The sequence below is a fragment of the Platichthys flesus genome, chromosome 5 (genome assembly GCF_949316205.1).
Source record: "Platichthys flesus chromosome 5, fPlaFle2.1, whole genome shotgun sequence".
Taxonomy (NCBI): Eukaryota; Metazoa; Chordata; class Actinopteri; order Pleuronectiformes; family Pleuronectidae; genus Platichthys; species Platichthys flesus.
In genome coordinates, this window is record NC_084949.1 from 10,135,207 (window position 1) to 10,162,137 (window position 26,931).

Genomic DNA, 26,931 nt, shown 5'->3' on the forward strand with positions numbered 1-26,931 from the left:
AACAGTCGACATTGTCAGCAGAACAGAATCAGCGAGGAGGATGAGTAGGACTCCCCTGTGGCTGTTGGCCTGGCTGGCCTTTACCTCTGTCACCTCACTGGTTGATGGAGCTCCACTGTGAGTAGATCTGTCTTAGTTATGTCTGCCTGGCAGTTTATGTTTTCATCCCTGTCCATTGGTTTTTCAGTAGAAAAATGCAAATGCATACTGAGTGGATTTCCACAAAACTTTGTGGAACATTTGTCCATGGGCAACGAAAGAACCCATTAACTTTTAGAGGGGATCCATGCAGACACGGGCAAACCCAGAACCCCCTTCCCCCTATTTGTTTTTACATAGAGAGATTTTTACTTGTAGTAATAATAATAATATTAATAAATCTTATTTGTATAGCGTTTTGAAAGAACTCGGATAAAAACATAACATCATTATTATACATTGAAGGCAGTTCTGAAGAGGTGAGTTTTGAATAGCGGTTTGAAAGTGGACAGGTCGGTGAAGCCTGATAAATTAGGGGAGTTCCACAGGGAGGGGGCAGCTATTTAGGAGGTTCTCTCCCCCCAAGTCTAATGCTTGGCCCTCTGTGGTATGGAGAGGGTTTCAGAAGTGAATGAATTCAGTTCTTACCCTGTCCAGTTTAGAGTTTCATAAGTCAAGGTTATGTTGTTTTTTAAATCATGTCAGTAAGGCTGGATTTTTACCTGAGTTTGCACAGTGATGTGTTAGAAAGGACAAAGATAACAAAGTCCAGAGACATGATGAAATGTGATGAAATGTTTAACTTGTAATTTAGATAAATAAAAGCTTTAGTTTGTGCCTGAAAAGCAAACAATAAAAACTAGGACAGCACTCAGTAGCGCGCACACTGCTGCCAAGGTCCAAAGGTTCCTGAACAACATTACATTGCATTTCATCACATTTCAATTTTAAGGTAAATTACAGTATGTGCATTCAAATATGAGGAACAAACCCAGAACAGCAAGAACCATGTAAGTACAATTAGCTTAAAAAGGTTGCTACATATAAGTGCAACTAAACTTACTTTTTTTTTAATTATATATATGTAAACACCAGAGTTGAGGATTATTATAAGACATTATCTTCTTAACCAAGGTGTAGTCGGAAGAGATGGGTTAGCCTGCCTTTAGCCTGCCTAGTTCCAGCTAGCTCCACCATTTAGGAGCCAGGACAGCAAACAGTGATTTTGACTGTTTGCCAACAAAATCAGCAAGCTGATTGGCACTGATAGACATCAGCAGAGTGTTAGTTGTCAAAGAAATCAGAGCAGAAACGGTTTTAAAACATTTGTATTCACTTAGCTGAATCATTAACCTCATTAGACCTATACTCTATGAAGCATCTTAGGATATGTCCTGCAGCTGTTTAAATATTTATATAATCATTATGAATTAAAATAGAACTTATTCTAAACTTGGGTATATCAATGCATTTTCAGGAATTTATATGTATAAATATTTTAATCTACTCATTACAACATGCCAAATTTAAATCCTGCTTTCAGTGACAAGTGATAGCTCATCTTGGCCATTGAGTGAACACATTTAAGTTGGCTTATTAACTTCAATATCTAATCGAACATAGTCAAATCCAAATAGTACAGCAAGCTGTCAAAGAAAGCCAAAGTAGCTTTAATATGCCTATTTGTCAGATTAAGAAAGGAATCTGCTTCAATGCTGGACCTTTTGTCCTCTTTTTTTGTTTTCGAAATGTGTCAAGATTTCATGGGTTCTTTTCTGACCCAGACCACATCCCTCCACAAAATGTTGTGGTAATTTGTCCAGTAGTTTAGCATTATCCTACCTACAAACAAACAATCACACAAACACATACACATACAGATGAAATCACAACCTCCTATAGGTAAAAAAAGAGAATAGTGTCAGTTCATGTGAGCACTTCTGGCCTTCGTGTGGCCTGGACAAAAGAGATATGAGCCTAAAATAGCCCACTTGTAAAAGAGCAAAAGTGGCCCAAATATAACAAAACAAATGGGTTCCTTTTTTGGAAACATGCTCTAGATAAAATGTAATCTGGATGTAGACCTATAGTGGCCCACATGGTAAATGCTGACTAACAACACAAAAAACTAGTTCAGGTCACCTTTGGTTAACTTGAAGTATTGCTGTGGCTCAATTGTGGCCCAGATCGAGCAAACAAGAGCAGATCGCTCAATTGCCATTATTCCTTGCTGTAGGTTGGCTAGATTAATCTGTAGCAGTATGACAGTGGTTTTTATTATCGTTTTCTTTTCCTCCTGCTCTGTAGGAAGGTGATGTCTGCCCCCAACTTGCTTCGTGTAGGAACGGCAGAAAATGTCTTTGTGGAGTGTCAAGACTGCACAGGAGGAGACATCAGGGTCGACATCAACGTGATGAACCATCCAACCAAGAACAACAGGCTGGCAACCACATCTGTGACGCTTACCAGTGCAGGACACTTCCAGGCACTTGGACAAATAAGGGTATGTGAACCACTGTTGCTGTGACTTGGCGTCATTTTCTAACATGAACTCCTCCTCGCAGAAATGCTCCTCGCACATGTTCGTCCTGCTCCTCGTCCACACAGTCATTTATATGCTGCCATCAGATCCCTGCTGGAGACTTTAGCAAGGACCCCAAAGTGAAGCAGTACGTCTACCTGCAAGCTCAGTTCCCCGACCGCCTGTTGGAGAAAGTCGTCTTGGTGTCCTTCCAGTCTGGCTACATCTTCATCCAGACTGACAAGACCCTCTACACCCCAAACAGTAAAGGTCAGTTCAATACGACTTCAGCGCTGACAAACTCACCCATATCTCTGCAAGTAGGCCATACTTTTTTCTTTTTTATGAATGACTGCACTGTAAGATAAACCTCTGTCTCTCTTCCTGTCAGTTCATTTCAGGATGTTTGCAGTGACGCCCGGCATGGAGCCGGTGGAGAGGGACGAGCAAATTCAAAGCGAAGTTTCAATTTCCATTGAGTTTGTGGTATTGCATTTTAACTTTGCATTTAACAAAGAAGAGTTGAATTATAATCAGCTCAATGGCACATCATTTCCTAGCTTTCACCATCATTTCCAACGAATTCTTAGATTTAAAAAATGTATAGAACAGTTTCAGTGGACCTTGTTCCCCAGAGTAAAAAATGTCACGTTTCAAGGGATCTGGTGTAAGAGCCGTCCCATCACTCATTGCACAAGTAAAGAAGCATTGCTAATAGCCATGTGTCCGTCATTGAGCTGATAACACGGAGGGATGTCGTTAAAAACTCTTGTTTGTTTGTATTGTTAGACTTCACTATAAGTGGCAGGGTTCAGTGTTAATGGTTGTCCAATGATTTTTATTTTTAGACCCCTGAAGGCATCATTTTACCTCTGGATCCAGTCTCTCTGAAATCAGGGATCCACGCTGGAGATTTCCAACTCGCTGAAATTGTCAGGTTAATATTTTATTAAATTAAATTATCTATTTTGTGCAGCTGTCAGCTTATTCATTTTATTTACAACCTGACGGCTGTAGTCTATTGGACTGACAGAAATAACAGAACAGGAACAGACTTCATGATTTATTAGAGAGTCAACCTGTGTACTTTAAATGCAGTTTTTCTCATCTTCGGACATTTTAATTCAAATTTTTGCATGTGTGTTTGTGTGTGTGGGTGTGTGCATGTGTGTGTGTGTGTGTATGTGTGTGTGTGTGTGTGTGTGTGTGCATGCATTTGTTTGTGTGCATGCATGCAGCCCTGGACTTTGGAAAGTTGTGGCTAAGTTCCACAGCAACCCACAGGAGAGCTTTTCTGCAGAGTTCGAGGTCAAAGAATATGGTGAGTCCCTTTGAACTCGAGCGTTATATACTGTGAAACCTAAAAAACATTCATTAATTTTTACTTCCACAAAAAACTTACTTGGTATAACAAATGTTTCATTTTTAAGTGCTGCCCAGTTTTGAGGTGAAACTGACGCCTTCGAGCTCCTTCTTCTATGTCGACAGTCCGGATCTCACAATCAACATCAAAGCTACGTATGTGAAGGTTTTTGTTTTGTGGTTCTACAGAGAAGAGTTGTCATTAGTGGATTGATTGAATTAGAAGATGTGTTGGAGCCTTTGCTGATTTAGTCTGTTGTCATTGTTTAGTGGTGGATCTAGGATTTTTCTAAAGCAGTGGCCATCATTTACAAGAGGCACCAATTAAATATCCAACATCAATGCATAACTCTTGATCCAGTAAGGGGCACATTTAAGCTTTCCTTGATTTGGCTCGATAGCTTTAAGCTAAGCCACTTATCATTGAATACACTTTTAAAAGTGTGTCTTGTTCAACCACATTGTGTTCTTCAAAAAAGCTTAGAAAATAAAAAGTCTTAACAATTTAAATTTTTGTAAGTATTGTGAGTAACTGACCTTGTTTTCATTATTATAACTTTTTTTATTTCTTAAAAAAAAGAGCGCTTACAGGACATGGTCACTTCAGGGCCCAATTAGATTTCAACTTGGGCCAGTGGTGCCCGCTGGTCCTACCCCTGGATTCGCCATTGTTTTGATTTCGTTTTTTATTTTCTTTTAGTAAACTTCATTATCATTTTCTTTTCATTTGTATTAAAGAGTTTACTGATTGTTTCCTTATTTTTGTAAAGCGTCTTTGAGAGCATTGAAAAGTTCTATAAAAATCTGATGTATTATTATTATTATTATTGTCACATTTTGATGATCCCAATTTTAACTGTCCAGTTTTCTTCTTTGTGGGTTTAAACCTTTGCTTCTGGCTTTTAGTTATCTGTTTGGTAAAGAGGTGAGGGGCACAGCATACGTGGTATTTGGGGTTCAGCATGATGGTCAGAAGATAAGCTTCCCCAGCTCTCTTCAGAGAATATTGGTGAGCACATACTATAATTCTGTCAGCCAATTTGCCAGTTGCATTGCATTTCATTGCATTGTCACATTCCTATCTGCAGATCTTAAATATTCCTGATGTTCAGAATGAAGCTAAACTGACTAGTACCTCCAACTGTTTGCTTACTGTTCTACTGTGCCACTATACTGTGTTTAATTGTTTCCTATGTATTATGTCACATTAGATCCAGAATGGTAATGGGGTGGTCCAACTGAAGAGACAGCACATCACACAGACCATCCAGGATATCAATAAACTGGTGGGGAGTCCGATATTTGTAGCCGTCAGTGTGCTGACAGAGAGCGGTAAGAAAGACAAAATGTGAGATTGTGCCATTTCAGCATATCTGATTCAGCAGCTCCAAGGACTTATTCAATGTCATTGAGAAATATCAAGGCTATGAGTTAAAATATAAACTTCATTTAGGATTTTTGCATCAGAAATTACCATTTTCATATATCAGTTTAAAATGTTAACAAATGTAATGAGGCTGTGTGTGGGTATGCGTTTGTGTTTCTGCACAGGTGGTGAGATGGTGGAGGCAGAGTTGAGAGGTCTCCAGATTGTCACATCACCCTACACCATCCACTTCAAGAAAACGCCCACATTTTTCAAACCGGGAATGACCTTCGATGTTACGGTAAAGCCCTGACAGATTTTTACAATTATATAAAATAACAGTGACGTTCTATATTTCAATGATGCAACATGAATGAATTATATTCCAGAGGGCAAGCAGTAATTCATACATTTCAAATCATGTGTTTATTTATTTGCTGGAGACAGTGCTCCTTATTCCAAAGACAAAATACTGTAAACAAGTTAGCTGTTCAAGCTAATTTGATCTATCAGCTTTCACCAGGCAACCTGAAATAAAATAAAATTACCTATGCTATATAATTAAAAATATCTATGGATAATATATATGCAATCAAAAACATTTTCTGAACTGAATGTCCAAAAAAACATGAACAAAACACTAATCCAATTTCAATGTTTGGTTTTGCTTAAATTATTCATCTTTTTAATTGTAATATATGTAATACAAGGTGTCTTTGGGTGTCTGTCAAGGCGTAGTGAAATAAAATGTATCGTTAATAATATTGTATAATTATTATTATTTCTGTTGTTGTTGAGTCTTGAGTTTGTATTTTAAAGGTTAGATAATTCCTACTCAAATCAACAGGTTAATTATTCTAATTCCACATAGCAAAATTGTTTTGGCCTACACTGTCCCACTCTCATCCAGCCCACATACTGCCTGGAATGATGGCACTTGGGCAGAGTCCGCTCCTGATTGCCAGATCTGAGTGGTTCTAATTAATTTTGTGCTAACATTCACCATTGTTCTGTTCTGTCTATTATTGCACAGTACATACACTGCATACAAAATGATGTAATAGAGATCGTTTGCCCTTAATATGTGATTAACTGTATGCTTTGATAAAACAGGTGAATATTTCTCATTGTTTGTTTCCTTGATGACAGATTGAAGTCACAGATCCAGATGGAACTCCAGCACAAGGTGTTGCAGTGGTGGTGAATCCAGGTCAGGTGCAGGGTATAACCGCAGCAAATGGCTATGCAAAGCTTACAGTCAACACAGTGGCCGGAGTTTCAACACTGACGATCAATGTAAGTGTTAGAAGTTTCTTGATTTTAATTTTTCCTCCTTACATGAAACAGTTCGTTTGGAAACAGGCGCCTATCACATGACCCTATTCCAGAAGAAAAAACAGACGGCATAAGCCTTGGCCTCCAGTGTAGAACACATCATGGATAATCAATTACAAGTGTTGTTAAATTCTGCATTGTACAATGATACAACCGGTAACATGTGAAGGGAAAAATCGATTCCTAGAGCAATTCATGTGTACACCGGCATGTGCATGACATCATTTTACATGTGTTATTATAAATGGGATTTTTTCCTGAAACGAGCCAAAGCACTCACATTGACAGAGATCATTTTAGTATAACATAGTAGTATGGATAAAGCCTCAGTAGCTGGAAAAGGCAACTCCGCCGCAGAGGTCATATTAGCATATTCACAGATGGCAGTCACAGATGTAGGAAGGAAGATGAAGTGTTACATTTAAGCCATTTTAAGGTGATACAAGGATTATTTTTTAAGAAAAGAGTTCTAAAGGTGTAATAAACTTCTGGAGGAGGACTTTAAAACCCTCATCAATTCTCGTCATGTCATTCAACAATAGGATGAGATCGGGCGGGACTGTGCAGAGCTGAGATCTTTTATATGTATTTCTTTATAAACATATGTGTCTCTAATTGAAGGCCAAGACCAAAGATCCTCGTATCTCACCTGAGAGACAAGCAGAAGCCACCATGACAGCTGACAAATACAACACTAAAAGCCCAAACTACATCCACATAGGTAAGTCTAAATAACTTCAGATGATAGGACAAGGCTGTGATGATAAAGTACTGTATGCGCCATAAACTATTCAGTGTCTCGCATTCATTGCAAAATATCATTATTGTAGGTGTGGATACAGAAGGACTGGAATTAGGAAATAATCTGAAAGTCAACCTCAATCTAAAAAAGCAGTCAAATCAAGACAGTGACATCACATACCTGGTGAGAGATGTTTTTCTCTGCCTCGTGGCTCGACCTACGTTGAGTATAAACTCCGGTTTTAGGTACTTATGTGTGAATCTGTGCCCCTAGATTCTGAGCAGGGGTCAGTTGATCCAACATGGCCGTTACCATACAAGAGGCCAAGTGTTGATTGCCCTGATAGTTCCCATCACCAAAGACATGCTGCCATCATTCCGCATCATAGCCTATTATCATCTAACTGACAATGAGGTGGTGTCAGACTCTGTGTGGGTGGATGTCAAGGACACCTGCATGGGCTCGGTAAGACTCACATCACTGTTTAAAAAGAGTAAAACTAATAACAAGAAGAAAAAAGACAAGCAGAAAGTGAAAAAGTTGGTTCTATATTTTTTCGCCCATCCCTTCATATTTAGCTGAAGCTGGAATCTACGAGAGCCGCTCCGTCCTACGGGCCTAACAGGATGTTTGAACTGAAGGTCACCGGAGATCCAGAGGCCTTGGTGGGACTGGTAGCAGTGGACAAAGGCGTCTACGTTCTCAATAACAAGCACCGCCTCACCCAGAAAAAGGCAATTTCTTTATTCTATCATTATCAATTGTAATATTTCCAAAAGTGGTTAATTAAAAAAAAGTGCCCTAAGTTTTCAATATAGGTCGTTTCAGACATGAACTCCGAAGTTTGCCTTTCTGAATGAATGATGCAGGAGGAGATTCTCTGCTTAGACGTGTTCACAACAGCACAGAAATCTCTGAAGCGTTCATGTGAGGGGAGGCGCAGGATGTAACGTGTTCGTCTGGCTGCAGAGATCTTGTGGTTTTTGTTTACAGCACATTCACAGTGGCATCGGCCCATATCACCAAAAGCTCTCTTCACACTTTCATCAGGGTCTCCTACGTGGTTGGCATCACTTTTTCATCCTGGGATATTAGTTTTTTTCACTTTTGCATCCGTTACGTGTTAGAAGGGTAATGAACACGCCCATTCTATGCCGGTGAACCTTCAGAGGATCTCCAGCTCCGAGAAGGTCAGATTATCTCGTGGTCAGTCCATGTGTGAAAGCATCTTATTTTGGAAGGTCACAATTCCTCCGATTCCTCTTCCTTCCTTCCTCCAAGGCCCAATATATGATAGTCAAAAAATTATAGTATAGATACAAATGAAATAAGATAATGCTTATTTATTTATCATTAAAAGAATAGCTAAAACATTACCGGATGTGCCTTTATCCATATTTGGACATAAGACTAAAAATCAGGACCGTTTCTCCACCAAGCTTGGGGGAAATTGGTTCAGTGGTTTTGTTTAATCTTGCTGACAAAAATATCCACCAACAGACAAACCAGTAGACACAGGTGAAAACACAACCTCCATGGTGGAGGTAATAATGTACATATATATTTAAGTGATGAATATCCAGTATACTCTAGTTATCTGTCATGCTGCTGATGCACTTTATAAATACGTCTTTCTTATTGTGATTCAGAACTTGATTTATTTCCTTTGTATCCCTTTGTATCCCTATGTGTAAATGACTTCCACACTGTTCAGGTGTGGGACATTGTCGAGAAATACGACACAGGCTGCACACCCGGCGGAGGGAAGGACGGTATGAGTGTGTTCTACGATGCCGGCCTGTTGTTCGAGTCCAGCACTGCCTCAGGGACTCCCTACAGACAAGGTGACACAGATTTTCTCTCATTTGTTTTACTTTCTAACATTAAATTGATTTCATCCAACCATCAAGACCAAAGTCAAACTATATCCTCTGTCAGTGGCTCTGTTTAACACTTAGCCTGTGTTGCATTTCCAGAGAGGAAATGTCCGGTCCTCACCAGGAGGAAACCATCTCCCACTATAATGCATGTCACCAGCTTGGGTAAGAACCACAACTCTAAACTATCTAGTCTACACATGACTATTTGAATTTTGAATAAAAGTGAACTGCTGTAAGGTGGATAAGATTGACTTGACTAGTTTATGTATCTCTGTTTCTAATTTGCATTAATTTAAAATGCTTTATTCCAAACAGCTCCCCTTTCATTTTGTACTTCATTCCTTCTCACCTCTGTCTCTCCTCAACCCTCTTTCCAGTGAGTCATTATACCGATGAACTGCAGCGTGAGTGTTGCTTGGATGGCATGAGGGACACCCCCCTGTCATACACTTGTCAGACGCGCAGTGAGTACATCTCGGACGGTGCATCCTGTGCTGAGGCTTTCCTGCACTGCTGCACAGAGGTGGAGAACCTGCAAGGCAAATTGAAGCAGGATCAGCTCGTCTTGGCCCGCAGTAAGAGATGGGTGATGAGGGAAGGGGGGAAGAGGGCTGGGTTGGTCATCCAGGGCCAGCCACCAGGTGGCAAAATGAGACAGCCTTCACTTTTGTGTCCATCTCTATTTAGGATCTATGTGTCAGACTGGTGGTTGTGAGACAATCAAAATGGTAACCTTCCTTGTTAATGACTCTCTAGGTCAGGAGGACGACAACAGTTACATGGACAGCGATGACATTGTTTCTCGCACCAAGTTCCCTGAGAGTTGGCTGTGGTCAGACATCAAACTGCCTCCTTGCCCGCAACAAACACCGAACTGGTGAGCCAACTAAAAGAGACATTCAAAAATACTATACTTCGTTCATTACACCACCAATGTTGAAAACCTCTCTTAATCTGTGCACTTTTTTTGTTTGATTCAGTGACTCCACATCCTTTGTGAAGAGCGTTCCTTTGCAAGACTCAATCACAACCTGGCAGTTCACTGGCATCAGTCTGTCAAGAACCCGCGGTGAGGACTCTGTGAATTTTAGTCATACCACGATCATCTTAAATCTCTCTCATCCCCCATTTTCTTCAGCTTTGTTTCAATACTTCTTATCCTTCTCATCGTTAAGGAATCTGCATTGGCGAACCATTGGAAGTGATTGTCCGGAAGGACTTCTTCATCGATCTCAGACTGCCCTACTCTGCTGTCCGTGGAGAGCAGCTGGAAGTAAAGGCGATCCTCCACAACTACAGCCCTGATGTTATCACAGTAAGTCTGAGCGTGATGCATTGTTGTTTCACGATGGAGTCAATGAGAGGATGATAATTTTTCTCACTGATGTCTAAGAAAGCAAAAGTAGATATTTAAGTGGTTGTTGCTCCTGGCTTTCATAAGTTTTTTTATGGGATCTTAATAAGTCTAACAAAGTCTAAAATTGGTGGAATTTTAGGCTGTTAAGGGTCTTAAATGTGGTATGATGCAACATACTAAGTCTTAAATATGTTTAGGTTGGTCATTTAATTCAAAATCAGCTGCACTTTAAGATTACCATTATTCTGAGAGAAATGTTTTGGCTTCATGCATAGTTTCTAATATCTCTGTATGTGTAGTTCTTTCTCTTTGATAAAACTACAAACAAGAACAACATGGGACGGATAGTTGAGTCTACCAACACTTTGTTCAGAGTTTGTTTCGGTACACTGATACTGCCTGTAGTTTGTGAGATAGTTTGTGTTTCCAGGGTTATTCTCTACTCTGCTACTTCACTTTATATTCAATTATGACTCCAATATTCCTTTGTATCCGTCGTAATTGACATAAGTCTTAAATTTCAATCATTATGGTCTAAAAATTCTTAAATCTTACTTGTGAAAACCTGAAGAAACCCTGGATATGTAGTGGCTGACATGCCTCCTTCTTATTCTCAAGGTCAAAACAACAATTTCAACCATAAAATTGTTGTTAATTTATTTTTTATGTAAATCAAAGTATACCTGAAATTTTCAAATATCAGAGGAATTTTTGAAGAAGAATCCTGTAATGGAAAAATTAACTAAGTATGTGTGAAACCTATGTTGTAGTTGGAAAGTAAGTTTTTGTAGCTCTTTCTAAAGGCTTTTATGACCTTTCTACATACATATACAAACTGTTCCAATAGTTTATTACCTGAACTGTTTTAATGGTCTGAACTGTGTATGACCTGAAAACTGTTAGACCCTTTAGACCAGGGGTGGGCAATTCATTTTCCCAAGGGGCCACATGAGAAACATGGACTGTTGTGGAGGGCCGTACCAGTAAGCTGAGCTTAATTCTACTCATATTAATTTGATAAGCTTCTACAGGTAAGAGTAAATGTTATGGTAAGGCAATGAAAAAGTTAGGCAGGCAAAGTAATAACAACAACAATATATCACACTTTAATCAATATTTACAAGAACAGTTTTAGCAGTATTTCAAAGATCAGCTTAAAATTAACTTTATACAAAGTTTTATTACTATTTGTATATAGTTTAATCACCCCATTTACTGTTTTTTCTGTTTTTTTTTCTTGTTCAGTGAGAGAAATCTAGTCTGTTTTGGGCTTGAACAAGTGCACTGAAGTCAGGTTGAATATCTGAGGGGGATATGCAAAGGACAGCTGACAGGTGATCATCAGAGAGAAGATCTGTATCTGGATTTGATAAACTTCATCACAGAAAATGTTTGTTCACATATGTAAGTAGATCCAAAGAGAACCAACATCTTCCGAGCATGCCTCTTCATGTATGGAAAGTTCTCCTCTTTGAGAGAAGAATAAAACTCCAGCAGTGATACTGACTTAAAGTGCTCTGCCAGTAGTGTATCAGACTGCAGGTCAATGAGTTCGAGCTGAACATCACTGGTGCATTATCCACACTGCACGTGAAGGGAGAAGAAATCATGTGCATTTCACTTTCAACTGTTTTGAAGTCTTGAAATCTTCTTGAAAACTCACCATGCAGTTCCCCTAACATGTATGAGTACCTGCGGATGTGATAAACTGATGGTGTGGATTCTTTCAGGGTTGGCATGTGGTTTAGAATGTTATCCTCCAACTGGCTTGAAAGAAACTGCAACTTTCTAATGAAAGCCTTCACCAGGCTGTACATTTCATATGCAACTGCCCTTGCCTTGCAGTTTGGTATTTAGCTCAGTCATTAATGCAGTGACATCCACAGCAAATGCAAGATCTGCCATCCAGTCTGCATCTGAGAACTCTTGGATGTCCTTGCCTTTCATTTCACAGAACTCTTGAATCTCTGCTCTCAGGTCCCATACTGTTTTAAGCACTTTGCCCAGACTGAGCCATCTGACAGCTGTGAGGTAGCCTATGTCATCATGTTCAGTCTCATGCTCCTTCAAAAGTGGAACAAACTGTCTGTGATTCAATGCTCTTGCCCTGATAAAGTTAACTAATTTAGTTACAACATCAGTAACATGATTTATTTTTTGCACTGACTTACACAACACCTCCTGATTTATAGTACAATGCAAAAATAGCTATTTAATTTCTGGGTTAATTTCCCTCACTTTATCTTGCATCTGCTTCAAAAGTCAAAATGTTTTCCCTGTCAGATTTGGACAGCCATCGGTTATAACACCTGACAGTTTGTCCCATTTGAGTCCGAGCTTGTCCAAGCATGCAGTTACCTCCGTGAACAAATCACTCCCAGTTGTCATCCCTTTTATTGACCGTGTTGCTGCCAGCTCCGCCTTAATCGCAAAGTCTTTCCTCATCCCACATCCAAAGATGAGTAACTGGGCTGTGTCGCGGACATCACAGCTCTCATCTAGAGCCAAGGAGAAAATGTCAAAATCAACCCCTTTCTTTTGCAGCTGAAGCTCAAGATTTCCCGCGATGTCCTCGATCCTACGGTTCGTCTGGAGAGGGACATATTCTCAAATGCCTCTTTCTTCATGTGCATATTAGTGCAGCAGACTCCACCGAACACTCCTTGATAAAATCCCCATCAGAGAATGGCTTATACCTTTTTGCGATTTTGTGGGATATCACAAAGCTGGTCTTGACAGCTCCATCCCTGGATGTGGAAAGTTTGGCAAAAAAAAACTTGTTGCTTCTGCAGCTTAGCTAGCAAAGCTTCCGATGGCCGTGCACGTTTTTCATCGGTCAAGTTTCTATAAGTCTCTCCGTGCTTTGTCTCGTAATGGCGATTCAAATTTTAATCCTTTATAACAGCATCCTTTGGGGGTCTAAAGTTTAGACCCCCAAAGAAACTGAATGTATGTGTGCATATCTCCAAAGGAAACACATGTAAATCAGTTTTCTGTGTTTAGATAGCTCTCTCCCTGCGCCTACAGAACCAGTCTGGATTGGCTGAGAGAGATAGCCTTAGTCCTCCTATATAAGATCATTGAGTTTGACTGTCCTGCCTCTTGACTCTGAGATCCTTGTTGTTTCCCTGTGTTGATGCTTTCTGCAGAAAGCCCCTTATTAAATACTCGTAGATAACTTTGGTGTTTCCAGCCTCTTGTATTTGCAGATTTCCACCATAATCCACATCTTCTTGAGGCAGATCTTTGACCGACTGCCCATATACATCACTCATTGTTGTATCTTTGTGTCTATCCCAAGGTGCGTGTGGATTTGCTTGAGGAGGAGCATATGTGCAGTGCGGCTTCTAAACACGCAAGGTATCGTCAGGAGGTCAGAGTCGGGCAGCAAACAACACGATCTGTCCCCTTCGTCATCATTCCCATGAAGGAAGGACAATTCAGAATTTGGGTCAAAGCAGCTGTTAAGGACTCATCACTCAATGATGGAGTCATGAAGATGCTGCGGGTGGTGGTAAGAGAAACACACTCTGTAATTTACCTCTTTTGTACCACATTTCGCAGGTGTAAGCAGGTATTTAAAGGCAGGTAAACCTGCTACAAAGGTGAATGACACCTTTCCCAATGCCAGAAGTGGAGTTTGCCTTTTTTTTTTCCTGGTGCATCATGTTCTACGTCACAAACCTTAATGGGTTCAGTGGGCGTGTCATCAGGGCCACATCATTAGTGAGTATTGTAGACAAGCTGCGTGACCAGGCTAGGAATTATTTGTATAATGTGTGGTAGATTTTTCTGTCTTGATCTTACCATTTGCTAAATGTTGATCTCCTTGAGGGTCTCAATCTTTGTTTATTACCGGAAGTCGCAGAACTTTAGCAAGTATAATGCTCACCATGCAGCCGGTTGCCTACACCAACTCGACCTGAGGCCTGATACTGTGTGATGTGGATATATGTGTAGCTGCTTTCAGCCCTTTGCAACCAGTTTAACCTGAGTTTTTGTATGTAGCCATTTTAATTTGTAACATATTCTGCTCTCATTAGGTGTGTCAATATCATTCCCGATAACTCCATCGGGCTCTATAAAGGCCTTCACCCCCTGCCATCAAATATGATGTTCTGAGCCACGAAGTTCGCAAAGGCCCAGCATGAATAAGATGGTCTGGGAAGGATTTCCTTTTTGTGTCACCAGCTTGTCTCGTTCTTACCATCTCATCGTTAGCTACTAGGGCTGTGCTCACTGCAGCCCTGCCACTCGTATACCTAGCTCGTTGGCTTTGCCTCTGGCACACAATGAATCCTGGGATAGGTTTGGCTGGAGAAGGATTCAACCATTAGATCCCAAATGCAGCCCAATTGGGACACAGCTTTTGTGTCATTAGAAACTACAATTCTACAATGCAGTCCTCATTTTCTTATTTCATAAAATGCAAAAGTTACTGCTGTTCACACATATAGCTGTCAGTGGCCAAATACTGATGATGACTAGTGATTTACTGAATGGGGAACAAACAGCGATCTCCTGTGGTAAAGTAACTTTGGCGAAGCAGAAATCTTTTAGGACTTTACTTTGACTTCAAATGCAAACTGTATCAGCCCTTTCAAAATGCTAAATCAACTGAGAAGAAGAATCAGACCAATAAAGATTGAATATTAACTTTTTTAGAAACACGCTCTGTGTTTTATTGTTAACCAGCATAATAAATACTTAAAAAGTAGTTGTGATTTTTAATGTGTGTTTCTGCTGGGGTTTTTTTCTAGCCAGAAGATGTTCTGGTTAAACAGAAACAGATTATGACACTAGATCCCTCTAAGAAAGGTGTCGGTGAGTTTACCACATAAACAGCTGCATTTGATAGTAATGTAATAATATTGTGTTTTTATTATTCCTTGAATTCATCCTGTTTCTCTCTTCAGGAGGTAAAGAAGAGATAATTATCAACAGTGGAATCCCGAGGAAAGATTTGGTTCCAAACACACCCACTAGCACACAGATTTCTGTGACAGGTGGGATTATGGTACATTTGGACATGACGCGTATCGCATGCCCGTAAAATGAATTCATGTTTATTTGCACGTTTCCTCCTGTTGATTAAAAGTGCTTTGGTTTTTCTGTTGGTGTTTGTGCCTGCAGGGATGGAAAACATTGCTTCACTGGTAGAGAACGCAATTAGTGGGCAGTCGATGGGTAGCCTTATCTACCAGCCTTCAGGCTCCGGAGAGCAGAACATGATCCACATGACCTTACCACTCATTGCAACCACTTATTTGGACAAAACCAACCAGTGGGAGGCTGTGGGCTTTCAGAAACGAAATGCAGCCCTCCAGCATATCACGACAGGTAAGATAACTCAGATGTATTTACTCGGGCATACCTAATTTCACTGTGGCTGAAGTGGTATCAAAACAAAACGAGACACGGACTTCCGGTTGGTGAGTAGAATGGAGTAGTCGTGTTTTTTCAGGCTCCCGCCACACAGTTTCCATTTTGACCATAAGTCAATATAAATGATCTCAACTTAGTGACAACTAAACACCAAACAGCACCCAAACAAGTTTTTTGCCCAACAACATGTCGTCCAGACCAAGCAAGCCGTCGAAAAAGTCAGAACAAGTAGCCCAAGCGCACACTACTATGGACAATGCTACGTTAGCAAACATGCTACCGGAGCTAAGAGCAGACCTGCTAACCAAACTGGACTCACTAGCTGAACGATTTTAAAACAAGCTGGCGGCAAATGTTAGATGGGATACAATCCACGGTAACCAACCATGAACAGCGAATCTCTGATTTGGAATCTGGGCTGAACCAGCTGCAGTTCTTGGAAGCAAAGGTAGCCTCTATTGCTGAAAATAATGCAAAGCTGAAAGCCAAGCTAACTGACCTGGAGGGGAGAAGCAGACGGTGCAACGTACGTCTCATAGGTGTGCCTGAAGCAGTCCAGGGTTCATGGCCAACGTCTTTCTTCTCTAGTTTTCTGATGGAAGTGCTGGGGAAAGATGTGCTTCCTTCGCCCCCAGAGCTCGATAGAGCTCATCGCGCACTCAAACCCAAACCAGCAGCGGGGGAAAAACCTAGAGCCGTGATCATCTGTTTTCACAAGTTTCAGACGTTGTCATTCGCCCTGCCCATAAAAAAAGAGGCTAACTTAAATATGACGGCAAGCCAGTCTATATATATATATGAGGATTACTGCCCTGAAGTGCTGGACCAGCGTTCAGAGTATAAAGAGTTCATGTGCCAGCCCTACGTTCTCAAACTCAAGCCGTCATTGTTGTACCCAGCGAGGCTTTTTATCAAGGCTGAAGATGGGAGCAGACGGCATCTCACGTCAGTGAAAGAAGCACAGCAACTTTTGGATGCATTACCAGAAGCGTTAGAAGACTGATGCAAGTTAAAGCATTTGAGTTGTCAATAGCCTATCCTAAGCACATGTCATTGAATGGAGCAGGTATGCAATTGCGTGTTAACAGAACAAATATGGCTGTTGGTGTGTTAGTGTTAAAAGATGCCAAAATTATTTGTAGTTGCATAGAAAATAAGTGTGGCTCACTGTTTTAATTTCACCCCTTCTGGGTGGAACTGCTACATTGTACTGCTATAGCCTATGTTGTTATCATACCTTTTGAGCCCTTAGGTGCGTGGCACAGTATGAGTTGTCTGACTGAAATGTGGCGACGCCGGCAAGCTAGTTCTGGCAAGCAACTCGAGCTGCGCTGCGCCAATCATGTTACATACATCATGTGACATACATCATGTGACATACCTCAATCTCCACAACCATCTATAATACACACCCACCTATTTAACCATAGAGACTTTTTCCATCAACCCCTCTTGCTCGCACTGCTGCTGCAGTATTGCTACCTGTTGCTTCAGCGTCTCAGCAGTTGACCAAGTGACCGTTGTTCCTCCGTGGGTCGTTGTCTCTCAATCCGAGTGCTTCCTCCTCCGAAGAAGAAGTTAAATTCAGGCTCGGTCCTTCGAGTTTCACTACGTGTGAATCGGACCACAGCGTCTGCGCCATGACTCCCGCAGGCCCCAAGTGCGCACCACATCCTGGAGGAGCTGCGCACGTGAAGCATTTAATTCATCGGGTCTGAGCCACGGGTAAGTTTCAACTACTTCTTGACTAAAGGCGGCTCCGCGAGGCCGAACAAATGCTGGTGGCAGCGTCGCTGACGGTTTCTTCCCGGGGCCTCCCTGCTCCACCAACAACTCCCTCACCTCGGGATGTTGTCCCACGGAGGCAGAGGAAGCACGCCAGGATCCGCGGGGGCTTTCAACCTGTCTCCTCTGCTGAACAAAGTCTGCACTGAACGTTATGAATGAAACAATTCAGTCTCGAATCACACGCCCTCTTCCCTGCACGTGATGTAAACAACACTGGCGCGCCGGCTCTTCGTTTAGTACTTCCTGGTACTTCACTTCAGCAGGATTATGGGAGCTGTAGTCCCATCTCCAGCCATGGGAATTGAATTCTAACAGGTAATCTGTTTTGTTATTCTGGAAACATTCAATTATATGAATATAATATATATATGTGGGTAGAGTGGTCGTCCTCCAACTAAGGTTGGTGGTTCAATCCTCAGTCTTCCCATCTGCATGCCAAAGTGTTGAAGATGTTGAACGCACTGATTGTAAATTACTTACATATATGACTTTCTTATATGACTTCTGGCATGCAATGGTGTCGCAACGGACGAGCCATGTGCTATATTTGCTATATCACTATCAGGTAGACATCTAGAAAATGAGTTTTTATCAGTGGCATATATTCAGTTATTGAAAAATCGAATGTTATTAAAATTATGGTCTGATAGAACTGGATTGCGCGGAAGTACTGTTAAATGTTCAATTCCAACACCGTACGATAATACCAGGTCAAGTGTGTGGTTACAACAATGAGTAGGTTCGTGTACACACTGACTGAAACCAATTGAGTCTGGTATCGAAATAAATGCTACGCTAAGGCTATCTTTATTATTGTCAACATAAATGGTCATGATGGTCTTTGATTGGACTAGGTTTGATTAAAAACTCAGGGAATTCCATTGAAAATTCGGTATAAGCGCCTAGAGCACCGTAAACTACAGCAAATATGATTGGCTGTTGGTGTTTCCTGGATTGGCGTGGAAGACTAAGAACAAGACATTCAAATGAGTTATAGCTGAGTTTAGGTTTGGATTAATTGATAGACCGGAGATAAAAATAGCAGCAACTCCACCTCCTTGCCGAATTCTCTGGGAACGTGGGAATTTATATTCATTTAGATTTACATATTCAACAGGATGCAGCCACGTCTCAGTGAGGGACAATAAATCTGTGTTGTAATCGGAGACGAAAATAGCCTAAGTTGACAGTGATCTAATGTTTAAAAGACCACATTTAAAAGTCTTAGTTTCCTGTGTAGCTTCAGAGGTTGTGTTAATTTGTATGAGATTTTTGTGTGGAGTTCTCGCTCTGTTATTGTTTAATTTCAATAATTAAATCGGATGGTGGACAGACACAATCTCTATGGGGATGTGTGACTGATCCTGAGGGAGCGCAGAGAAGTGTTTAGCACTGCAGCTCTGCTTCCTGGTCCCAACTCTGGGTTGTCATGTTATCCCCTCTCTGCCCTCTTTGGTATCCCACACAACAACATCTTAACGGCTGAGGCAATACATTCTATGGCCTTTTGCACTCTGTTGGCTAGGCGCTGTCACTGTAGTCACTGTAAATTGTAAAATTTGGAAAAACGTGAACATTAAACAGTATCTCTTTTATGGTCGATGCTCAATAAACATACTAGTAAAAGAAAAAAAAAAACGAGACACAACATGCTACATCTCTAGTTTAGCAGACAGAGGCAAGATGTGACATATAAATTCTGCTGCAGACATCAAGGGTTGTTTGCAGCATATCGACACAAGAATTGTCTCTTATAACTAAATTCTCTGTTGACATCATTGTCAGTTTCTTCTACATACATGGCACAGCTTTTCCATCCTGAAATATCAGTACTCTCTTTCTCATTTTGTGTCTCTTGCGTGTAAGAAGCGTCATCAACCCACCCACATGCTTGCAGTGAATCCTGCCGATGATTTCTTGCTCACAATGGCTCATTTTAACTTTATCCAGAGCCTTTATTCAGAGGCTGGTAGGAGAAACTGTGGAGCCTCTCACTCTGACATTTGCATTCTCACATACAGCCCCCCCCCCCCCCCCCCCCCCGAGAACGTCAAGGGATTATCATGAATTAAGTTCATGTCTGAAAGCAGCTTTACTAAATACAACACATAGACACATACACAACTAAGGTTTTCACCCGTTTTTTACAAACAAAACTGCCATCAGATATATTCAGTAAAAGCATTGTGTGTTTTGTTTGTGTCCAGGCTACAACAACGAGCTTGCTTTCCGTAAACCTGATGGCTCTTTTGCTGTGTTCGTCAATCACCAAAGTAGCTCTTGGTGAGGCATCATAACATCTATGATCTCATACGTAAACATCCTCTAATATGTAATGTAATGTCTGCAAATATATATTCTACTATACTATGAGAGGGTGTAATTTCATTGGCAAATTTATAGAACTAAACAATTCCCCCTCTCCCCTCTCTAAGGCTGACAGCGTACGTTACCAAGGTGTTCGCCATGGCCAACAGTCTGGTGGCAGTGCAGAGCTACGTGATCTGTGACGCTGTGAAGTTCCTGATTCTCAACGCGCAGCAACCTGACGGCGTGTTCAGAGAAGTCGGAAGGGTGATCCATGGAGAGATGTTGGTGCGTACACAAATTTTCATCAACATTACAAATTATATCCCCATATACAAATATAATTAAATTTGGGCATATGCGTGTGTGTAGGGTGATGTGCTTGGCTCCGATTCAGATGCCTCCATGACGGCCTTCATCCTCATCGCCATGCAGGAGTCACGGACTATATGTGCTGCCACTGTTAGTGTGAGTACCGGCTATCTTGTATTTTCTTAATTTTCTCACTTCTCATTATGAAACCATTGGCTGAGCCCTTATTTACTACTGCCACTCTTGTCAACCGTCTCTTACTCTTGAACAGCACATACAGTTACAATAATACTTGCAGCAGATTTGCTGCTCAAAAAAGTACATTTACTTTGATACTGTAGTGAAGTTTATTATTAAGTAGATTCATTTTCAGGTACTTTTCACTTTTAGAGTCAGGGTTACCACATAATATACGTATCAGCAATACCTGTACTTTCTACTCCTTTCAATGCAGTGTGTAACATGTTGTATTATAGTGATTCCCCTCATCCTCTTTTTTTTCCTCTCCTTATGCCCAGAATCTTCCAGGCAGTGTAGACAAAGCGGTGCAGTACCTGGAGAGGCGTTTGGCCAGCCTAACCAACCCATATGCTGTTGCCATGACATCGTACGCCTTGGCCAACGAAGAAAAACTGAACCGAGAAGTCCTCTTCAAGTTCGCTTCTCCAGGTGCTGCCACACAACAATATTATATGTATGTGTACAAGCAAATATAAAACACATCCACAATTAATTAGAGCCCCAACAACATTGATATTATGGGAAGATTTAAGCCAATAATATAACACACACGTCTGCCAAATCCCAACAGTCCCATTCTGACTGCATTTAAGTTCATTAGATCCAGATTTGTATTTGCATCTTCACCAAATTATAATGACTGAAGACTATTAGTCCCCTAAAAAGTCTGATTGGTTTCATCAAGATCCATGGATTATTTCCTGAAATATCAACAAATATGTCCAAGTCAAAAAAAAAACCTCAATCCCCCGATCCAACTCTGTATGGAGGACCATACATGACTTAAGTATAAATAAATAAATAAATAAATGTATAAATAAATACAGAAATAAATAAATAAATAAATGAAATAAATGAAATAAATGAAATAAATGAAAATAAATAAATTAATACAGAATTAATAAATAAATACGTTAATAACAACAGAAATGTCTAAATAAATGTCTTAAATATATTTGCACATTTATTTATTTATTCCCTGATTTATTTTTCGATTTCAGTGTGCTTATGCTAATGAGAAAGGCGGGCCTAACCGCAGTCTCATGCAGGATTGGTCACAGGAGTGTAATGATCTGTGTGTAATCTCTGAGCAGACGTGACCAGAGAAACTCTGTGTTTCCACTGTTTCCACTGTTCTAAGTCACTGAGCGGCTGCTTCACGGTACCGAGCTCAAGTCTCACGCCGGGTTCACACCAGACGCGGAAGCGACGCCGATGCGAGGCGTGAGCGCTAATCCCTAGCGCGCCAGCGCTTGCCTGTTCACACCGGGCACGGTGGCGACGCCGAAGCGCCGCTGTTATCAGCCTGCAGTAAAAACGGCATTTAATAATTTTTTCAAGCTTTTTTTTTTTTCATGTCCCCTGGGGGGCTCCGTAATGCCCCGCCCCTTATTTCATTTTTAGGCAAAAGTAGATATTCTTAGTCACTGAAGTTTGTCACAAGTTCTTCTTTGTATTAAAAAGTTGCTTTGTCTGTTTTCCCCCCCTCAGACCGGTCCCACTGGCCTGTAGTTAAGGGACATATTTACACACTGGAGGCCACAGCTTATGCTCTTTTGGCTCTGGTCAAGGTCGGGGTAAGCATGTCCCACTTACAGTATGTGTGTTTGACCAGCCTGTCGAGATACACACAATAACAGTCACAAGCCATGCCTCCTCATTAAAAGGCTGGAGGGATTATTAGACTAGTGCAGTGCCTGTTCTGAAATAACTATTTGAATGGGCTGTTGGCCTGTGCTAATGCTGGTTGCAATTTTCTTATACAGTAAAAAACATTTTTTACCATTGATAATCGATTACTTGTATCAGGCGAGCGCCAAGTCTCTGCAAGGAAGAGTTGCCACGATAAAAAAACTATTTACATGGTGGGCTACTGAAACCCCAACCGAAACTGATGCTCGTTCACAGATACTTCAACCCTTTCTCCCCCTCTGTTGATTAAGGCCTTCGAAGAAGCCCGACCTATTGTGAGATGGTTCAACCAACAGCAGAAGGTGGGCGGAGGATTTGGATCAACTCAGGTAACAAAGCATTCTCTCCATATGCACCTCTAGCTAGTTATCACGCATTTGAATTGTCATTCATTCATTCAACCTTTACTTTAGCCCGGGTACGTTTAGGTTGATACCTCATTTACAAAATAGCTGAGTACAAAAAATTTACAAAATTACAGTTCATGAAACGTTATTCAAAGCAAATGAATCATTTAAAACAAATGAATCATCTAAACCAAGAAAAGCTTGAAGTAAAATAAGATTAGATTGACAACTTAAATTGCCCCAAGGATTAAATTGAGTTGAACTTAAGATCTTTCTTTATGTTGTGTAAATGAATCTGGTCCTATGAACAATATCTTTGGTTTTTAAAAGTGTTATTTTCTCCCCCTTGCTCTTTCTCTATCTCCAGGCTACCATCATAGTGTACCAGGCAGTAGCAGAGTACTGGGCCAGTGCTAATGAACCAGTATACGATCTGAATGTGGATATCTTGTTGCCGGGCAGGGCAAAGCCTGAAAAGTTTAACTTCAACCGGGGAAACAGCTCTACCACAAGAACATTTAAAGTGAGTACATACTCACACACACAAACTTGCATGTTGCTTATCTTTTTGTTTCTTCTGCTGATCCAGTGTGTTCTTGTGTGTATTTTATATCCTCAGATCAATGATATAAACCAGGATGTGAAAGTGACTGCCACAGGATCAGGAGAAGCAACAGTGACAGTAAGTAAAATGCTTGTCTTTTGTTCTTCGCTCTATCATCTGCTGTGTATCTGTTATTTATTGATCCCAGATCCGACCAGATACATTTTTAACCTAGTGTCAACAAAGTTTGTATGACAAAAGCCAATTTATGTGATATTTTCTGTGTGACAGATGGTGTCGCTGTATTATGCTCTACCTAAAGAGAAGGATAGCGACTGTCAGAATTTCAACATGTCAGTGCAGCTCATCCAAGGTAATTAGCCTGTCTCTTCATTTTTATTTGTTGTGATCATTTGTCATTTTCTCTGTTTGTCTCCTTGTATGCGTCTATTTTGTTTGTGTAACTGCAAGCTGTGTTTTTCCTGCTGAGTCGCCATCATTCTGCCAAGAGAGGATTTAATGCTTGTGTGTTATCTTGCTTTTCCAGACAAAATGGATGCAGATGAGATGATATACAAGCTGAAAATAGAGGTTTTGTAAGTACAGTAATGAAACAATACTGACTGAAGTGTTTTTCATATTAGTTTAACCGTCTTGTTTCATTGAACATTGTACATTTCCTACACAGATATAAGGACAAGGAGCAAGATGCAAGCATGTCAATCTTGGATATTGGTTTGCTGACTGGCTTCACCGTCAACACTAATGACTTGGACTTAGTAAGAGCTTTTACAGATACACACATACCCACCTATAGCCAATGTGAGAAAGGACATATTTAATGGTTTTGAAAGGTGTCTGACAAGGTTTGTTTGTGTGTGTAGTTGTCTAAAGGACGTGCCCGCACTATTTCAAAATATGAGATGAACACTGTCCTGTCAGAAAGAGGCTCACTGATCATCTACCTGGACAAGGTGAGACACAAGCCTTTCTTCTCACTTTCCCCTTTTTCTCTAGACCTTGTTCGGTCTCTACCTCACATGTGCTATAATTTCTCCGCAGGTTTCTCACACACGACAAGAGGAGATCACATTTAGGATTCACCAGACGATGAAAGTGGGCGTCTTACAGCCAGCCACTGTTTCTGTCTATGAATATTATGACCGTAAGCCTCAAACACACTTAGGATGACACTCAGTAGAGTACTTACCTTCCCCAAGGCCTAACAGTCGCAATAATTCAATCAAGCTGCACCAAATTGCACACACTCCAAAAACTGTCCTATCAAGTGTTTAATGTTGATCTTCACTGATGTAAGCCACTTCATATTTATTTTCCATTGCAGAAAGACATTGTGTGAAATTCTATCATCCAGAGAGGAAAGCTGGACAGCTACTGAAGCTCTGCAGAAACGATGAGTGCACATGTGCCGAAGGTAAACAGGGTGGTGTCTCTTTGAAGACAAAAGCCATCCATACATCCATCCACTGTCTATACCCCTCATCCTTTGAGGGTCACGGGGGGGAAGCTGGAGCAAATCCTTGCTGACATTGGGCGGAGGCAGGGTACACCTTGGAAAAATCAGGGGCCAACATACAGAGACAACAACCGTTCACACTCATATTCACACCTACAATCTCCTGCTTAACTTTCAACTGTTGCAGGAAGCTACAGCAACTGAAGAAATCTCACCCAAACACGGGGAGAACATGCAGAGACATGCTCAACACATGACACTAATGTAGTGCTTTCATCATCCTCCATTGTCTGTTACCTGCAGCTTTTTAGTATCTCACCTCATTAAATTTAGGTGAAGATTAAATGAGTTGGAAGGAGGTGGTCGTGGAAAGTGGCTCACAGTAAATCTCCAGAAGCTGATGTCTCCGGTCGATGCATCCATACACCAACACATGTTCTCAATTAATCAAGTCATCACTGGTGTATGTACTTTGTGCTTATTGTTTATTTCCAGAGAACTGCAGTATGCAGAAGAAGGGAAAGATCAGCAATGATCTGCGCACAGAAAAATCTTGTGTGACTACTCCTACCAGCAAAATAGATTTCGGTAAGATTGTCTACACTTGAGTTGAGATTTGTTTAAGACTCAACATATTGTGGGTTTGTGTAAGTGATTGATTGTTAAATAATCAAATATGTGAGGTAACAATCTTCATCTTGTCTGTTCTCAGTGTATAAAGTGAGACTGGAGAACTTCACAGACGGTTTGTCTACTGACATTTACACAATGAGGGTATTGAAGGTGATCAAAGAAGGTAGGTATTTAGCTCCTCTGTGAACCATCAGAAACTTTAATCACCTTGTTTTTTATTCAATATATTTCTAAGGCCAATTCACAGAAGGTTGGCACCAAGGTGCAAAACCAGGATATTGTCTTTTCTACATTGTTTGCATTGATCTGTTGTTTTGGTTTCTGATTTTTTTGTAACGTCCTGTCACCATCACCTATGTGGGCTGTCTGCCTATACTTCATTTTGATTAGTTTGTAGACAGACCTGTTGTCAGTTTGGCAGGTGGAGAAGTGAATGAACCAGTTGATTTCATTATTTTCGTTGCCACAGGTATATCCTTATGGTATTACTAGCAGCATTACAAACTTCAGGCACGATATTATTGGTACTAGAGACTGCAAGCATTCCTGCAATCAGCTTGCACTTCTTTGTCTGTCCTCTTTTCTTTAATGTCGTCTCAACTTTGACAAAAACTTTTGCCTTCGTGTTTTTTCCGTGGTCTGCATGTCTGACCTCACAACCAACACATGAGGTGCTCTCTCATCTTGCTGTCTTACCAAATTAGCGCGTTCACCCTGCTGTCATGTTTTCAACACTGCTGAGAAGAGCCTTGTAAAACCAGTGTCTACTGCTTAGTCATTTGCCCTGGAAGTGAATACAGATTGAATCCATTCCCATTGCAGACAAAAGCCAGATATTAGTGAATTTTAAGGTTCTTTTTGACCAGTTGAAAAGGGCTCTTTTTTTCTGCATTGGTGTTTCTGTAGGAACACAGAGCAATAATTGCCCATTTAAAGAAAGCATATTTATTTAGATTTGTGCAGAAGGGCACATGAAAAGATTGATTTCTGTTTGCAAGTAGAAAACTACCCCTAGCAGCAGGCCAACTTAGCTTGCATCGCCAGACGAAAAAACAGTGGGGGTACAGCCCAGGACCCGCATGTAGACCGCCAAAATGCCTCACTATTCATTGATTTTCTACATCTCCTTCTCTCATTTATTTCAATAGCACAAAGTTTCGACGTGGGACCTGAGGGGGAAAAGCGCACATTCCTGAGTTATCCACACTGCAGGCAGTCTTTAAATCTGGGTGAAGACAAAACGTACCTCATCATGGGCACGTCACAAGATATTCACAGAGACGATCAACATCAATTGTAAGTTTCTTTGTGTTTAAACAACTGCAGCTCCCATCTGCTGTTTCAGCACATTTTTCGACATCATGTTCCATGATATTCTCACATGGTATTTCACTCTGCTCTCCACAGGTATCAGTACGTGCTCGGGGAAAGAACCTGGATCGAGTACTGGCCAACAGACGCCGAGTGTCAAGTCCAGGAGCACAGACCAACGTGTTTGGGCTTAGAGGAGATGGTCCAGATGTATAAGCTCTATGGATGTCCGCAGTAGCGTAACACAAGAGAAAACGCTTTCTTTTTTAAATCATTTTTATTTGCTGCTGTGAGATGTGAAGGATTTAAACCTTAATACCTGCATTGTGTTGATTAAAATGTAATGGTCTTAA

General features: G+C 40.8%; 1 protein-coding gene across 1 annotated transcript; it reads left to right on the plus strand.

The window, feature by feature from the left end:
- LOC133953600 (complement C3-like) lies at positions 1 to 26,931 on the plus strand. The gene is made up of 43 exons (XM_062387585.1): positions 1 to 117; positions 2,287 to 2,482; positions 2,608 to 2,770; positions 2,892 to 2,986; positions 3,349 to 3,437; positions 3,739 to 3,821; positions 3,931 to 4,018; positions 4,769 to 4,871; positions 5,074 to 5,194; positions 5,414 to 5,529; positions 6,378 to 6,524; positions 7,185 to 7,284; positions 7,394 to 7,488; positions 7,579 to 7,770; positions 7,884 to 8,039; positions 9,020 to 9,149; positions 9,282 to 9,347; positions 9,563 to 9,760; positions 9,942 to 10,062; positions 10,166 to 10,254; positions 10,361 to 10,500; positions 13,844 to 14,056; positions 15,303 to 15,366; positions 15,459 to 15,548; positions 15,676 to 15,882; positions 19,923 to 19,998; positions 20,151 to 20,310; positions 20,395 to 20,490; positions 20,853 to 21,003; positions 22,066 to 22,151; positions 22,518 to 22,595; positions 22,981 to 23,136; positions 23,233 to 23,295; positions 23,449 to 23,530; positions 23,705 to 23,753; positions 23,846 to 23,936; positions 24,042 to 24,131; positions 24,220 to 24,322; positions 24,503 to 24,592; positions 25,130 to 25,222; positions 25,347 to 25,430; positions 26,416 to 26,563; positions 26,675 to 26,931. Exons 1-43 carry the CDS (start codon positions 41 to 43, stop codon positions 26,814 to 26,816), a joined length of 4,977 nt encoding a protein of 1,658 aa, XP_062243569.1. The 5' UTR covers positions 1 to 40; the 3' UTR covers positions 26,817 to 26,931.

Excerpts from the sequence above, each read along its gene's own strand:
- LOC133953600 (XM_062387585.1), top strand. The coding sequence starts at position 41 with ATGAGTAGGACTCCCCTGTGGCTGTTGGCCTGGCTGGCCTTTACCTCT. Across the intron at positions 2,987-3,348 it reads CAATTTCCATTGAGTTTGTG|ACCCCTGAAGGCATCATTTT; the intron begins GTATTGCATTTT and ends TTTTATTTTTAG. Across the intron at positions 22,152-22,517 it reads TGGCTCTGGTCAAGGTCGGG|GCCTTCGAAGAAGCCCGACC; the intron begins GTAAGCATGTCC and ends CTGTTGATTAAG.